The sequence below is a fragment of the Mobula birostris genome, chromosome 22 (assembly GCF_030028105.1).
Source record: "Mobula birostris isolate sMobBir1 chromosome 22, sMobBir1.hap1, whole genome shotgun sequence".
In the NCBI taxonomy this organism is placed as follows: domain Eukaryota; kingdom Metazoa; phylum Chordata; class Chondrichthyes; order Myliobatiformes; family Myliobatidae; genus Mobula; species Mobula birostris.
The window spans coordinates 15,855,132-15,873,016 of record NC_092391.1 but is presented as its reverse complement, the minus strand read 5'-3'; the positions used below and the strand labels follow the sequence as shown (position 1 = coordinate 15,873,016).

At 39.6% G+C, this 17,885-nt stretch overlaps 1 protein-coding gene across 2 annotated transcripts in view; it reads right to left on the bottom strand.

The window, feature by feature from the left end:
* Positions 1-8,223, bottom strand: part of med27 (mediator complex subunit 27) — a 279,537-nt gene extending 271,314 nt beyond the window's left edge. For both annotated transcript variants that reach the window (XM_072240110.1, XM_072240112.1), the window contains exons 1-2: positions 8,000-8,223; positions 458-602 (exon numbers count right to left, since the gene is read on the bottom strand). In XM_072240110.1, the coding sequence (XP_072096211.1) occupies positions 458-602; positions 8,000-8,202 (348 nt within the window). In that variant the 5' untranslated portion in view covers positions 8,203-8,223. The remainder of the gene's footprint in view (positions 1-457; positions 603-7,999) is intronic.
* Between the last annotated feature and the right edge of the window lie 9,662 nt (positions 8,224-17,885).

Below are 17,885 nucleotides of genomic sequence, written 5' to 3'. Positions count from 1 at the left end.
AGAACTAAACACTTACTTTCCTTTATAGAACTGTGACCTGACTATTCTTATATTGTTGTACAGTATCATAGCTATGCCCTGGTAAATAAAGGCGTATTCTGCATACTCTCTTATCCACTTTATCTACCTGTTTTTTCTGCTGTTTTCAAGGATCCTTAAACAGGTACATCAAGGTCCTTCAGTTCTTTGAAGTTCCTAGTGTCCTATCACTAATAGTGCATTTTCTGAGCCTTCAAATCAATATGTTCTTTCAAAGGAAAGCCTGACCTTTTTCTCAGTTGTAAACAATGAAGTGGTTTGTTGTCTACAAAGGATGAAATACTGTAACTTTTTTGGGGCTGGGGTGGGGGGGTTATTCAAAATATAGATCCTTGGTGTCAAAAGGCTTACAATTCTGGCTGGTAATTCTACATTGACAGAGAAAAACAAATTGTGTTAGCACCGATCAAGTACCTACCTTGTTAGACCATTTGTATGCCTGCAAAAGTTGGCTGTAGAGGGGAGTTTTATCCTGCACCGGATCGAGACTCAATAAGCCACTGTTATGGAGAGGATGGCTCTCTGATGGTCGCCCTACCAAGTTACTCAAACGTTCCAACTCACTGAAAATCAAAAGCAACAACATTAATAGGTCACTACCTCTACAGTACAAATTTACATAGGTCATTTTCATTAAATGAATACTCGCAGATAACAAAAAATAAAAACTTATAATCAATTAACTGGATGTGAATATTCTTTAAATGAGGGATTCATCAAAAGTCAGGATCTTTTTTGTTATGAGTACATGGGGATAAAAAAGGACATACGAATATGTATGAGAGGAGCTGTGAGAAGTCAAAGAGTAGTAATATCATTACATAAAGTACAAAAGGGGAGACATAACAATTGGAAAAAGAAAAAGAAAAGGAAAACACGCATAGGGTTGCTGAAGAACAGGCAGCAGCACAGTTTTATTCAGGAGATCAGCTTCATAAGAAAACCTCCCAGTAACAACAATCCTGCATAATAAAACGTATTCCAAGTAACAACTTCTGTTTCAAAAGACTGGCTCTTCTAACCTAGAAAATATCCTGAATACGCATCATGACGTTCAGCAGCAATTTCAATGGATTTTAGTTCACATTCTGAGAAATTTTAACGTGGTTCACGTTGTGCCTCTGTAGTCATCCACAAGCAGCCTTGAGGATGGCTAAGAGTAAGAAGCACAGTAAGTATAGGTTTCGTTTCCTCTACACCAAGCTTAGAGAAGCACCCAATACCACCAATGTAAGCCATAGTTTCTCCAAAGAGCAATGATATAGTGAAAATATTTAACAGTTTGCTGAACAAATGCATAAAATCAAAATGCATTATAACCCAAGTAGTAACTGTAGAAACTCATTTCACACATGTTTATCCATCCTGATTTAATAGATACAAGTGGAATGACTATTAAACAACTTGGAAAGCATTCTCATCCATGCGCTCGACCGCATCAAATTGGGGCTTTCAAAGTAATTGGATGTTTATAAACTCATTTGGGTCCTAATTGTGGATAAAAGTGAAGGATGAACATGCTGCCTATATAGTACTACAAGAAACTTTCTTTTCATCAATGATGTCCTGCATGTTGGACTCAGGGCTTGCGTTGAGAGTACAATCGTCCAATGAAGAGGAACTCTCTCAGAACCGTCTCTTTGATCTTAGTAATGCCTTGAAGCCTAAGCAGGTTGAACAGCTTGCCATCCATCCTGTATTTTCACTGCATGTGAAAACTTCAGTCTCACCATCAACACAGGAAGTCATGCACCAAGCAGCCCCATTAACCCATCAACCCATCTCGGTGAATAGCCATCAGCTCCAGGCAGTCGACAAGTTCATGTACCTGGGCAGCACCCTCTCAAGAGCATTTCACAGCTCCCTCTGAGGAGTTATATAAACAAAGAACTGAACTTGAAATGGAACACAGTTTATTACTTTCGTCCTCGATTGTAAACCAATTAAAGAAAACAAGAAATGAATTTTATGTACACAGTGACAAAATTGGCAAACTGCTGGCTAATCAATTGAAGTCTAATTATGCTAAATCTCAAATTAATCAGATTTATAACCAAAATGACCGACTGATACTTGATCATGCGGGGATTAATCAAACCTTCTGTGATTTTTATTCTTCCTTATATCAATCAGAGTCTCCTCAAGACTCTAAATATATGAATGATTTTTTAGATAACCTAGACTTCCCTGAGATTTCACAGGATATGTCTTCTATGTTAGATACTCCCATTACCACTGATGAGATTAAGAATGTTATTTCCTCTATGAATTTGGGGAAAGCTCCTGGCCCTGATGGGTTTACCGTAGAATTTTATAAATGTTTTGCACCTTCATTAATCCCTTGGTTCTGTAGGGTTTTTGAGGCTTCATTAAAACTTGGTAAACTTCCCGAATCTTTCAATAGAGCGTCAATCTCTCTAATATTAAAGAAGGATAAAGATCCTGCTCAATGTGCATCTTATAGACCAATATCTTTATTAAATGTTGATTCTAAAGTTTTTTCTAAGTTATTAGCAAACAGATTAGAAAAAGTACTTCCTTTTATTATTTCGGAAGACCAAATGGGTTTTATTAAAGGTCGTTACTCTTTTTATAACATTCGCACACTGTTAAATATTGTTTATACCCCCTCACAAAATGTTCCTGAGTGTGTTATCTCTTTAGATGCTGAGAAAGCTTTTGATAGAGTAGAATGGCCTTACTTATTTAAGGTGCTTGAAATGTTTAATTTTAGCTCGAAATTTATATCCTGGATCAAACTGTTATACCATTCTCCTGTGGTCTCGGTCCGTACTAACTCTCTAAGCTCACCTTTTTTCCCTCTTTTTTGAGGTACTCGACAAGGTTGTCCTCTTAGTCCTTTATTATTTGATATTGCATTAGAACCTCTTGCAATTGCCATTCGAGAATCTCCAAATATTACTGGGATAACTCGGGGCTTAAAGTCCCATAAAATATCACTCTATGCTGATGACTTACTTCTATATATTTCTAATCCTCAAAAATCCATCCCTGCTGTTTTAGAGTTATTAGCACAATTTAGTTTCTTTTCAGGTTATAAATTAAATCTTAGTAAGAGTGAACTTTTCCCGATTAATAAACAACTTCCCTTATATCATAACTTTCCATTTAAATTGATTAATAATTATTTTTCATATCTTGGGATTAAAATTGCTTGTAAATACAAAGATTTATTTAAGATTAACTTTTTACCCTTAATTGACCATATTATTCAACTTTCATCTAAATGGTTTCCTTTATATTTAACTTTGATTGGTCGTATTAATGCAGTTAAGATGTTTTTTTTGCCAAAATTTCTATATATATTTCAGGCATTACCAATCTTTGTTCCAAAATCTTTTTTTGATAAAGTTGACTCAAAAATTTCTTCATTTATTTGGCAAAATAAAAACCCGAGACTGGGTAAAATACATTTACAGAAAGCTAAGAGAGATGGAGGTTTAGCATTACCTAACTTTAGATTCTATTATTGGGCAATTAATATTCGACATATGAAATTTTGGTTACTTGACCAGGATATACTATCCATTCCTAAATGGGTAGCATTGGAATTACAATCCGTTCAGGGCTATACACTTGGCTCTATTTCAGGTTCCTCTCTTCCTTTTGATTTGAAACGCCTCAAACAGGTATCTAACCCGATAGTTAAATATACCTTACGTATTTGGTTTCAATTCAGAAAATTTTTTGATCTTAACCAATTTGGGCTAGCGATTCCTATTTCAGGTAACATATTTTTTCCTCCCTCTTTTACGGATCGTGCTTTTCAAATTTGGAAGACTAAGGGTATTTCACGGTTTTTGGATTTATTTTTAGATGGTTCCCTTATGTCTTTTGAACAATTATCTAATAAATATAATTTATCAAGAATACATTTTTTTAGATATCTACAAGTTAGAAATTTCCTAAGTACTATACTTTCTTCTTTTCCAATGCTTCCTCCTACATACATTTTAGATACTATAATTAACCTTAATCCATGTCAGAAAGGCGCATCGGTTATGATTTATAATATTATTATGAAACTTAGGAAAGCTCCATTTGATAAGATTAGGGTAGATTGGGAACAGGAATTGGGGTCTATCATTTCCGTGGATGACTGGGGGCAGATTTTACAATTAGTCAATACTTCCTCTATCTGTGCTAAACATTCCCTAATTCAATTTAAAGTTGTTCATAGAGCACATATGTCCAAAGATAAATTAGCTCGCTTTTATTCCCATATTAATCCTTTTTGTGATAGATGTCCGGGGCAGATAGCCTCTTTAACTCATATGTTTTGGTCTTGTCCTACTCTGGAAACTTTTTGGAGAGACAGTTTTAATATTATCTCCAAGGTATTGAATATAGATATCTCTCCTCACCCTATTACTGCTATCTTTGGACTACCTAAAATTTCCAGTAATCTTTCTCCTTCAGCCCGGAGAATGATTGCTTTTCTTACTTTAATAGCGAAAAGATGTATCTTGCAACATTGGAAAGAGCTTAATGCTCCAACTACCTTTTTTTGGTTTTCTTAGACGATATTATGCTTGAATTTGGAGAAAATTAGAAGCAATCTTTATGATTCCTCACTTAAATTTGAACAGACCTGGAGATCTTTTATTCAATATTTTCATTTAATGTAATTTTTTTTGTCTCCTCTTTTTTTGCTCCATATTTATATACCCTTCTTGTTTTTTTTTACTGTTTTTAATGGAGGTCGGGATTGAGGACGTGATTTTAAGTTTTTTAACTCTGTTTGGTTCCAAGTTAGCCCATTGCTTTGCTTTGCTTTGCTTTTAGTTAGTTGCACGGTGGTTTTTTTTTCCTTTTCTCTATTGATATATATATATAAAAATTAGTATACTATTATGTTACCTTAGTATGTTATGTTTAAATTACATTGTTTGTATCATTTTTTTTGTATTAATATCTCCTGTAATTTTATTATATTCTAACAGTGTATTAGTGCCTATATGGCTTACCTTTTTGTATACTTATTCAATAAAAAGATTTAAAAAGAAAGAAAAGAGCATTTCACATCGACGACGAGGTCAGCTGGAGGATTGCCAAGGCTAGCGCCAATATTGGGAGACTACATGACACCGGAGACGAAGGGGAATTACTCTGAAGACCAAGCTGAAAGTCGACTGCACTGTCATCTACCACCCTTCTCTATGCATGCGAAACATGGACTGTGTACATGAGACACGCGCGTAGACTGAACCACTTCCACTTGTCATGCCTACGGAAGATCATGAAAATCAACTGGCAAGACAGGATTCCTGACATGCATATGCTGTCTGGAGCAGACTTGCCCACCATCCACATATTATAGACGAAACATCAAGTCAGATGGGCAGAACATGCTGTCAGGATGTCAGACAATCGTATTCCCAAGCAGTTGCTCTTCGGGGAACTGTTCATACACAGGGAAGTGCTCTCGTGGTGGTCAGTGAAAATGATTCAAGGACACACTCAGGGCCCTTGAGATGGATCACACTTCTTGGGAACATGCAGCCTTGAATGCCGGCACAGCCTTCTCGATAAGGATGCCACCAAATCCGGAAAGAATTGCAACACAGAAGCAAAAAGGAAACAACAACAGCGGAAAAAACAAGCAGCAGGTACCTCAACTACAAAACATTCACACACTTGCCACAAGTGTGGGAGGCATTTCCTAGACCGGATTGGACTCATCAGTCACCTCTGGACACGCGAATAACAAACAGACCCACTCAAGGATGCCAGTGGTCCTCACTGCTTATAATGGACGTCCGCACGCACGTGCACACATACACACGCGCGCTAAGGCTTTTGCACAGTACTGTACATACTTTGAACCTTGAACTAAGATGTGTTATTTAAAACAGAGATAATTTATGACATTTCACCTTTCATTTTAATTAAAGTTTAAGTTCTTCTTTTGGATTCTATATAATGTTTAACAGTTAATTATCTCTTGATTTTTTTCTTCGACATTCTATCCATTTAATAATGCTACCCTATCAGCTTGTTATTATCATTGCTATCAGTCACACAGGTCATGTCAAACTAATGGGTGAATGCAAAAAATATATGAAATGATAACGTTCTTCCCAGAGATTGCCAAATCTTTATGTGTGACTTTGCTTGATTGATGCTTGGCATTTGATTACAAATATTAGCCCACTGTTGCAAAATTTCAAGGTTCAGGATTCAAGAAATTATAAATTCATGCTTTTGTTTAAGTCATCGTACAAAGGACTGAACTGATGTATTTCAATCCAGAGAATTACACCTTATTTTTCACAAAGTTTAACCTGTCCAAATTAGGAGCAGCTCCAATATAGGGTCCAAAAATGTTGTTTATATCAGCTGTCAATCTAACAAAGGCAAACCAGAATATGATCAGGACAACATTATCATCAAGGTTGTATAATACATACATACTTTGATAATAATTATACTTTGAACTATGAAAATCATTAACATTCTTTAACATTGCACCAATACATTTTCTATTTCATCATTTAATTTTGGTCACCACTGGTACTCCAGAAGTATCTTCTGGCATAATAAATATTTCCTCAAGACAAATCATATTGTAAAGCATCAAATCTACTACAACATTCCTAGATGTTTTCATACTTCACAATAGCAACCTTAATCTAGTCCCCACCCTCAGAACTTTACCACTAGGATTTGGGAAATTCCTACATTCCCATTTTTATGCCGTATTTGATGGTTAGACTGAAAAAGAGCTTAAAAATGACACTGTAAGATAATAAATAATGTTTAAAACAACAGTTAAATACAGTAATTTAGATGACCATGTACACTTCTAATCCTGCAGCCTGAGCTGCAAACAAACTCAGTCTGGTTTTGAGATGTTGAAAAGTTTCCAACACTTTGCTGCCAGTGTACAAAACATCCACGTGAACCAAGTGTGTGATCTCTACTCAGGAGTGCATTTTTTTCCCAAGAAGTGTGACCCATTACCATATTATGCCAGCTACTATAATCAATTCAAAACACTTGATTAAATCAGCAGCAGTACATAGAACCACAACAAAGAAAAAAACATGCCCCAACAGAAATTCACATGCTGGTCAGAATACAATGTTAATCATCTGCCTGGCCCACGTCTATGTGCACTTTTATAATCATACATTGATTCCAGGTTCTTATTTCCAAATCAAAATACTCTGGATTTTGGAAAACAAACTAAAAGCAAAATACTCAGCAGATCAGGTAGCGGCCATGCAGAGAAGAAACAGACAAGAGGAATCACTTTGCCATTCAGCCCATTGTGTCCAATGCAGCTTAAATTATTAAATGTCAAAAGCACTGCTCGTGCAAAGTGAATGAGAGTGATAAATAGCACAAGAAGCAAATGATAGGGAGAAACAGCAAATGAGAACGGATAACTTATACTTTATCTGAGACTATGAAAGTCTGGAAATACTTCTGTCAGCCAACATGATCATCACTGACTTCCTTCAAATATGAACAGTCCAGAGGTATGCACATTCTACAGTTAGTGACTCAATTCCTCAAAAGCAGAACTTTCAAAGGACAAGTCAGAAGTAATTTATCTCTGACCTATAAAAGTAGAGGATAATGTTCTGGAGCCATCGCTATTCAGTACGGGAGCCATTTCAGCCCACTGTGTCCATGTCAGGGTATAAATCATAAGCATTAATGTGCACTACCATTTATTTTTTTAATGCAGAAAACCTTCTGCATCCAACGTCTTTTTAGACAACTGTCTACCACTAAATTATCCTAAATATCCCCACATATCTTGGTTTCAAATATGTTTACTGTTAAACGTCTTGGAGCATTTTGCTAACTTAAAGACCCTGAATAAATACGCTATTGAAGTTATTAAAACTCCTAATATACAAATGATTTTATCTGTAATAAATCAAAGCCACAGGGAAGCCCTTGTTTCTACTCCAACCCTGCAACTTACTTCAGATCCCTGTTGACAGCATGAAGGTTCTCCTGAAAATCACTGATGAACGCTTTCTCTCTGCCTTCCAACGTCTCTTTGTTCTTCATCCCATCCTTGAGAGTATCAAAAACGCGGGTAACACTGGAGCGAAGTTGTTGAATGGCGTTAATCGCGTGAGCAAATGCATCAAGATTAATCCCAACACTCAAAGAATCCGCCATCTTCCCACCGCTGCCTAGTGACCGCTTCTGCGCAGGTTGATGACGAAAATTCTGAAACTGTTGTCGTAACGAGGAATGATTGGATCGTGTGGGGACCAATGAACTACAATTCCCGGAATGCAATGTGCGCCCTGCTCCCGCGTGTTCTAAAGAGTGCAGCATCGAGATCAAATTATGATTTACCCCGTCACGGGTATCACAAACATCACTGTTATGTAGCGGGTTGACAAATATCCCTGCATTTGTTGGAGGTTCTGATGCACATCTGAGGTGAGAATAAACAGGGGTATTCAATAAATAAAAGATCATTAATACATGCTGGAGGAATTCAGCGGGCAGGCAGCATCTATGGAAACGAGTAAACAGTTGACGTTTCGGGCCGAGACCCCTCATCAAGACTAGGGAAAAAAAGTGAGGTCAGATGTACTTCTTCTAGCCCCTCCCACCACCTTCTTAATCTGATGTCTCATCTTTTTTTCCAGCCTCGATGAGGGGTCTCGGCCTGAGGCGTCAACTGTTTACTCTTCTCCAGAGATGCTGCCCGGCCTGCTGAGTTTCTCCAGCATTTTGTGTGTATTGCTTTGATTTCCAGCTTCTGCGATCTTCTCCTGGTTGTGAAAAAGAAGATAATGTTGGAAACATTCCAAAGGTCAAAAAGCAGTGGCGGCATTGCGGTGGTGCTTGCTGGTGCTATAGCACCAGCAGAAATTACAATAGCACCACTAAGAAATTAACTGAAATTTGACATACGAATTGTGGCTGCTTTCTCTGTATAGTTTTGAATACAGCTTGTTCCGCTAGTTGATCTAGTGAAACAGTGCCCCCAATTACCACAGCACCCACGCAGCAATAAAGTTATAAACTCTGTGCTGGTCTAAGGTTAGATCCACTCTACACTTCTGCTTATTCGTTCATTGTCAATGTCTTGCCGTTGCTGTCCTCCAATCAGTTAAGCTGACCTAAGATCACTTAAGGTGGTGATATCACTCACTGTCTCTCACGTGAGAGATTGATAGTACTGTATATATACATTGTGCAGGATCCAGGCGCACATCCATGGTCTCGTGAGACTAACGGACGCCACACACACACATTGTGCTTTTACAAGCTAGCGGGGGCCTGGCACGTGCACTATTTTGGCTGGCATGAAAAATGGATCGATTTTTAGTGAGGAAACAACCTCATCCAGAGGAATCAGTGGTGTCTCAGCCTGAGCCTGTCTTAACTGAAAGTGACATGCAGAAAGAAGTAAGTGGGGATGAGGACAACAGCAGTTCATCGAAGGAGTGTGAGGGCGAAGTAGAGGAACAAGAAATGGAGTGGGATTCGGAAGAGAACGTGGATGAAACTGCTCTTAGTGTTAGTGGGAATACTGTTAGCGATGTTAGCCAGCAGCCTGAGGAAGGACCCCATCGCCAGCATTGAAAAAGTACCCTTCACAACAATTTGGCAATCAGCAAAGGAGTTTTATTCCTGGCTGGTTTGACCTGAACTCCTGGCTGGAATATTCGATCACGAAAGATACTACATTCTGCTTCGCATGCAGGCACTTCCTGTGTGGAGAACATGGGTTCCATTCTGAGTCTACCTTCACTGTCACCGGTTATCGCAACTGGCGGAAAGCTACAACAGCATTCAAAACCCACCATGTAAGTGCAGCTCATAAGTTTGCTATGGAGGCGTGGGCCGAGTTCAGATTGAGAAAACAAGATAGTTCAAGATTGGGAAATATGCTTGAGAAAGGACATGCAAAGATTGTCCAAAAAAATCGTGAGTATATGAGAGCAGTGGTTGAGTCTCTACGCTATACTGCGTGCCAAGGCATTGCCCAGCGAGGACAACAGGAGGATGATGGATCTAGTAATAGGGGAAACTTTGTTGAGTTGCTCAGTGTAATTGGGAAGTTTGATAAGACTGTAATTTAAAAAAAAAGGACAATCCTGGAAATGCAAAAAACACCCATCACGATATCCAAAATGAAATCATGGGTATTATGGCAGATATGGTCAGATGTCAAATAAGTGCAGAAATCAAGGTGGCTGGACATTTTGCCATCATGGTGGATGAAAGTAAAGACGAGTGAAAAGGAGCCAGTATCAGTGGTGGTATGGTATTTGAATAACGAAACAGTGCTTTAAGAGTTCTTGCACTTCACTCCAGCAGAAGGGTTGGGTGCAGAGTTGCTTCTTAAAAGCATTGAACAGACACTCGCCCAGAGTGTTATTGATAAGAACACGTGTATAAGTCAGTGTTATGACAGGGCGGCAGTGATGTCCGGGTGCAATAACAGGGTACAAGAGAGGTTCAGGAAAGAGGTCCCGCAGGCATTGTATATACACTGCCATGCTCACAGACTTAACCTTGTTTTAGTGGATGTTGTGAGCAATGTACAACAAGCGGGTGAGTTTTTTGAAACTGTGCAGCTGCTTTACAACTTTTCAAACTCTGCTGCCCACGATCTTTTCATGAAGAAACAGAGAGAACTGGAATCAAATGCACAGCCCATGGAGTTGAGGAAATTGTCAGATACTCACTGGGCATGGCAGTATACAGCTTTGTGGGCTATAAGGAAATCACTCCCTGCCAATCTAGCTACACCACAGGATATTATGGGTCAACCAAATGCATGGAGGAAAACGGAGGCCAGAGCTGTAAATGGACTGATTGACGAGCAGTTTGCTTTACTTCTCACTCTGTTTGAGGATTTATTCCGAATCACCAAGTTCATGTCAGACCAGCTACAATCTCCCAGTTTGGAGCTTTCATCAGCTGTGGACTTGGCTCAGTCTGTTATCGATGCACTCTCAGCAAAACGGGGAGAGGAATCATGGAGTGAAATTCAGGCAACAGCCAGGGACCTGTGCATCAAGGCCGGTATACAGAGCAGACCACATGAAAGGAGACAGGCCCAGCCACCCTGCCACCTACATGATGTTGTTGTTGAGGCCCAAACCGAACGCACACCTGTCATATCTTCCGATGACCTTCGCAAGCACTGTTTCTACCCAGTTATAGACAGACTTCTGACTGAAATGAAAAGTTGGTTCTCAATTGAGACTGGGGGTGTTCTGACTGGACTCTCAGCATTGAGTCCCAAACACAAGCTCTTCCTAGACAAGAATTGTCTTTGGCCAATGGCCCAATACTATGGAGTGACTGAAGTGAACCTGACTACAGAGCTACATCAGGTTCGGCGTCTGCTAGAAACAAAACAAAAGCAAGGACAGACAGTGAATGACACAGTGGAATTTCTAGCTCTAATGAGACTCTACCGCGATGCATTTATAGATTTATACAAACTAATCTGCATATCACTGACTCTGCCTGTAACATCTGCCTCATGCGTACAGCGTTTCTGTTGCCTCAGATGCCTCAAAAATTACCTAAGGAATAGCAGCGGCAATGCTCGGAACAGCAACTTGGCTCTGTTGGCCATAAACAGCCGGAGGACCAAAGCACTTGACATCCAAAAAATCATTGATGCTTTCGCCACCAATCACAACATCAGACGGATTGTGCTTCTCTGAAAACATCAATGGTGAGTGCAGTTGATTTTTTTTAAATTTGGGCCTAGACTAATGCCGATTATAACTATTATTTTGTGGTGGATACCCCATAGTCCTTATGTTTCCTGCAAATCCTAAAATACTACATTTACTGCTATTAAGCCTACTGGTTTTGCTTAGACTTCCAAGCAGTGATTCTGTTGATTTTTGTTTTAAATTCAGAAGCCGAATTAATTGAGGTATTGCATGGTCAGAGTACGATTTGTCCAACTCCTGGTAAAGCCTTGCATCTGTTGTTTGCCTTATTTGACTTTCATAATGGTGTATCTGTTGGCATTGTCTGTCTACGTAATGCGAATAGCAGTGGACATTGTTGTGTTTTTCAGCTGAACAACATGCATTTGACGCTGATTGCAGGATTGGTGCGTGATTCATGTTGTGCACTGTGGGTCGGATGCTCGGATGGTTTGTTTGTTTATGCTCTGTGTAGCCCGGGTTGTCTCTGATGCTGTTGACACTGTCACAGTTAACTTCTATATTATATTTATCAATTGCTGTTGCTTGTGAATCAACAGAGGCATTTATAGTAGGCACATAATGCTTGAAACTGACTTTTGAATGCCACGAGTCTGGCCTTGCAAATACATATTATCATACAGTACATCCCTCAGCACCCTCACTGAATAATTCAGCCCCACTGTAGCACCAGCAAGAAAAAATCTCTGGCGCCGCCAGTGTCAAACAATATCTGTGAATAAACACAGATTATGGATATACAGCTATAGGATCATAGAGTACTACAACACAAAAACAGACCCTTCAGCCCATCTGGTCCATGCCGACCTGATCTGGCTAGTCCCATCTACCTACACTCAAACCATAATCATCCTTACTACTCCCAACCTTATCTCTATCCAAATGTTTCTTATATATAATAATTGAACCCTCATCTACTACTTCTGCTGGCAGTTGGTTCCACGTTTGCACTAGCCTCTGAGTGAAAATGTTTCCAGCAGATTCTCCTTAAATATTTGGCCTTTCACCCTAAACTTCCAGTTCTAGCTTTGCCCATCCTGAGGGGATAATGCCCACAGCAATTTACCCTTGCTGTACCCTTCACAGTGTACCTCCATAAGATTTCACCTCATTCTCTTGCGGTCCAGGGAATAAAGTCCGAACCTGTTCAACCTTTTCCTGTAACTCAGGTTCCGAAGTCCTGTCAACAACTTTGTAAATTTTTTCCTGCACTCTTTCAAGGTCATTGCTATCTTTCCTGTGGGTAGATGTCAATAACCTCGCCAACATCTTCAACATAACATCCCAATTCCCATACTCATCACCATGATTTATGGAACCCAATGTGTTAAAAGCTCTCTTCATATCCACAATCAGTTCCTTGGACTTACTGATGTTGAGTGCCAAGTTGTTGTTGCAGCATCACTCAACCAGCCAATTCATCTCAAGTGCTGTACCCTGCTGATCATCACCCGATATTCTGCCAACAGTAATTGTGTTGTTGGCAAATTTATAGATGGTGTTTGAGCTGTATCCAGCCACATATTGTAGGTGTAGGTAGAGTTGAGTAGTGAACTAAGCACGCATTCTTGACGTACACCAGTCTTGACTGTCAGCAAGGAGGAGATGTTATTTCCAATCTGCACTGATTGTGGTTTCCTGATGAGGAAGCCAAGGATCCAGTTGCAGAGGGAGGTACAGAGTATTCACAGTTTTGAAGCTTGTTGATTAGTACTGAGGTTATGAATGTATTGCATGCTGAGCTGTAATTTATAAACAGCAGCCTGACGTTGGTTTTGCTATTGTCCATGTCAAGGCCATGTGGAAAGCCAGTGAGATTGCATCCTCTGTAGATCTAATATGGAGATAGGCAAATTGCAGGGGTTCCAGATCCCTGCTTAGGCAACAGTTCATTCCAGCCACAACGACTTCTCAAAGCATTTCATCAAAGGAAATGTAAGTGCAACTGGGCGATAGTCATTGAGCCAGCTCACCCTGCTCTTTTTGGGCAGAAGATTGTCACCTTTTTGAAGCAAATGGGAACCTCCGACTGCAATTGAAGATGTCCTTGAACACTCCCATCAGTTGGTTGGCACAGATTTTCAGTGTCCAAGGCCAACTATAGCTGCTAATCCAGATATTGAATCATCAGGATTTCAAAAAAATCAGACAGCAGGTTATCAGAGTTTCCATGTTAACACAATTCTCACATCACAGCAATGACTGTATATCATTGGAGGTTGTATATTTTCTCTATGTGGTGAATATAAGAAATGGTAGAATTAGCCAGTGGGTCAGATAGCATCTGTGGAGAGAATAAGATTTATTGATCACATGTACATCAAAGCACACGATGAAATGCGCACACCCAAGGATGTGCTGGGAGCCACCACGCATTCCGGCACCAACATAGATACAGAGAGAAACACAGCACTTAAAGTCAATGATTGTTCACCAGTACCAGGCAGATTTGGAAAACCTGAATGCTTTAAATTGCAGAGACAGGGGGAGTGGAGAGAACAAAGGGAATGTCTGCAATGGAATTGAGAAAACAGATTACACGAATGCTGCTGGCTGAGAGAAGGTGGCAAATGCTTCTTAATGGCAGTTAAACTTTCTGGAGGAGTTGTAAATAAAGAGAGAGTAGAGGAGGGGAGAAAGGTAAAAATAATCTGCAGACTATGGGATGTAGACACAGCTGTGGCTGAAGCTCTGAACGAAAGTAGAATGCAATTAAAGTTCAACAAATTTCACATCATATAACACAGTGATAATAAACCTGATTCTGAAGACAGGTAGCTTCTGTGGTGACAGAGAATCTGACCAGGATCTGAAAAACAAAATGCAGTAGCTGCTAGAACTTATAAAACAAAAAAAAAGTCAGAAGCACTCAGCAGGTCAGGTAGCATCACAGCAGGCAGAACCTGAGCCAGCATTCAGGGTTTCCAGATCAACAATCATTCCATAATATAAACTCAGGAAGGGCTGCAGATGCTGGAAATCCAAAGCAACGCACACAAAAATATGGAGGAACTCTGCAGGTTAGGCAGCATCTACGAAGATGAATAAACAGTCAACGTTTTGGGCCGAGACCCTTCTCCAAGACTGAAAAAGAAGGGGAAGACACCAGAATAAAAAGGTGGAGGGAGGGGAAGGAGAATAGCCAGAAGGTGACAGATGAAGGCAGGTGGGTTGGAAAGATAAAGGGCTGGAGAGAAAGGAATCTGATAGGATAGGAGAGTAGACCTCAGGAGAAAGGGAAGGAAGAGGGGACCACGGGGGAGAAGATAGGCAGGTGAGAAAAGGTAAGAGACCAGAGTGGAGAATAGAAAAAGTGGGGAGGGGGAGGGAAAATGTGTTTACCTGAAGGAGAAATCAATATTCATGCCATCAGGTTGGAAGCTGCCCAGACGGAATATAAAATGTCGTTCCTCCGCCCTGAAGCTGGTCTCATCTTGGCACAAGATGGACTGACATGTCAGAACGGGAATGTATGTTGTTATCAACTTGAAATACTAGTAGCATGTCCCTCCCCAATGACACAGCCCAAATGTCACCTATCATCAATACTCCCTGATCTGACATAAGAACTCGCTATTTTCCAACACAAACTGGAAAAGGAAATTTCTAAAGGTTGGGGGAAGATCAAGGTCAATGTACAGAAGTCGGCTTGAGATAACAACAATCTGTATGCTCCTAAAATCACAACTGTGTTGCAATGTTCACTGCTGTTGTCCATCTCAGCATGTAGTAAAAAAATTGGGGAGGATATTTTACAACTACACATCCCTGATATTTTCAACTTTCTTTTTACCTGCAGTAACAAAATATTCACATTTTCAGGATGCATTAGCCTGTCCTTCAATGAGTAATAACAATACCTTCAATTAACATTTTCTATTCAACAAACTATACAAAAAATGAATATGAAAATGTATATAGTAATACTCCAATTTGTTGGTGCCAAACAAGCAAATTTTCCAGATTTTGTTTTGGTCATCCAACCTTTTCCATACATCTTTTAAATATGAGTAACTGGGTGCTCAATAACGGGAATTTCCAAATAGCAGCCTCTTGGACAATGGTACTGAACCACATAACTTGCAAGTTTAAATCCTTGAAAGTCCAGAAAGCTTTTGAAATTTGGCATTTTTCCAACTGGCCTGTGCCTTTGGAACTAGAGTAGGGGTGGCGTTTAGAACTTATCTCTGGATACCATGCACTAGCCCACATATTAAAATCAGATTTATTTAATGTCAGCAAAAGCAAGGAGCTGATTATAACCAGGTGGAGGACACCAGACGTCCATGAGCCAGTCCTTATCAGAGGATCAGAGTTGGAGAGGGTTAGAAACTTTAAATTCCTCCGTGTTATTATTTCAGAAGACATGTCCTGAACACATCGCTTAAGTGCCATTATGATGAAAGCACGGCAGTGCCTCAGCGACCTTAGGAGTTTGCAAAGATTTAGCTTGACATCTAAAACTCTGACAAACTTCTATAGATTTGTAGTGAAGAGTATATTGCATCACAGCCTGGTATGGAAACACCAATGTCCCTGAATGGAAAATCCTACAAAAAGTCCAGTCCATCAAGGGTAAAGCCCTCCCAACCACTGAGCTCATCTACACGAACCATCGGGGAACCTCGCCACCCAGGACATGCTCTCTTCTCACTGCTGCCATCAGGAGGAAGATACAGGACTCTCAGGACTCACTCCCACCAAGTTCAGGAACAGTTTCTATCCTCAACCATCAGGTTTTTGAATGAAAGGGGATAACTTGTCTCAACTTCACTTGCCCCTTCATTGAAATGTTCCCACCAACCCTTGGGCTCACTTTCAGCGACTCTTCATCTCATGCTCTCGATATTTATTGCTTATTATTTATTATTATTTCTTCCTTTTTGTATTTGCACAATTTGTTTTCGTTCACACTCTGCTTGAACACCCTAGTTAGGCGATCTTGCATTAATTCTGTTATGGTTATTATTCTATAGATTTATTGAGTATGCCCACCAAAAATGAATCTCTCGAATGACATACATGTACTTTGATAATAAATTTGACTTTGAACTTTGAATAAATAGTCCTCCTGCTACAGTCCAGGTTTAGGTTTGAAAAATGGCACATATTCCCATGGTTTTAAATTTGCTTGTTTCCAAGAATGGAATGACTATAAATTAGAAACATCTAGGATGTATTTGTTGCACATAGACCATTATTTTCTTTATCTTAACATGAATTTTTTCACTCACGTCAAGGGTAACAAATTAGGGAAGTTTATGATGCCAATATAAAACTGTTATTTTCATCAAATTTGTAAGATGTTAAGAAATTTATCCAGGCATTAATGTTAATGCCTCACCATTTCCCACACATATTTGCAGTGAGATACGACTACTTCTGACTGCACTTATCTATCTTAGCTTTCCTTAAACTTTCAGAACAATATAACTAATGGAAATGCTCATTAGATCGGGCAGCAACCTGGAAAAAGAGATGCAACCAATGGTTCAGGTCGGAAGCTCTTTGGACAAAAATCATATAATATTGTGCCTAGAAGTCCACCCAAGTTTAAAGCTTTACAAGGCAACTGGGTGACTCTGGAGATTACTTTCATTTGTTGTGTCATTAAATTCCAGTAAGGTTGCTTTAGTTCTTCTCCCTCTCCCACCAACACCACCCTCAAATAGCCTGAAAGGCTAGTGAGTGGGCGTTTTTTTATTTTGAACAACATATCTTCCAATAATAAAATTGGGTAAAGCATTTCAAGACACTGACATAACAATTAGAGTGCAGTGATATTGGTCCAGATCAGGATTGTGTGTGTACGAGAGAGATGTTGGTCCCATGATCCCGTCTCTTGTTTCTCTTTGTGGTAGAGATTGCAGAGTTGGGAAAAGGGAGAAAGCACTACAGAATAAAGCAGTGAATTCCTAAGTTGCATCATATAGTTGATACTTAAGGCATTGACCAGCCTGAGTGAAGCAAAGATCAGGGTTGATTCTCACCCAGTAAATTCCTCAATGCTTTAGCTATAGTTTGAGAAATAATATACATTGAGGCGATTGCAGAGGGCGAGCAAGTGTTCAGCGCCGTCTACCTGCCCCTCGCTGGCATCTGATAGCAACAGTCTGTCACTCACTGCTCCTGAGGGAAGGT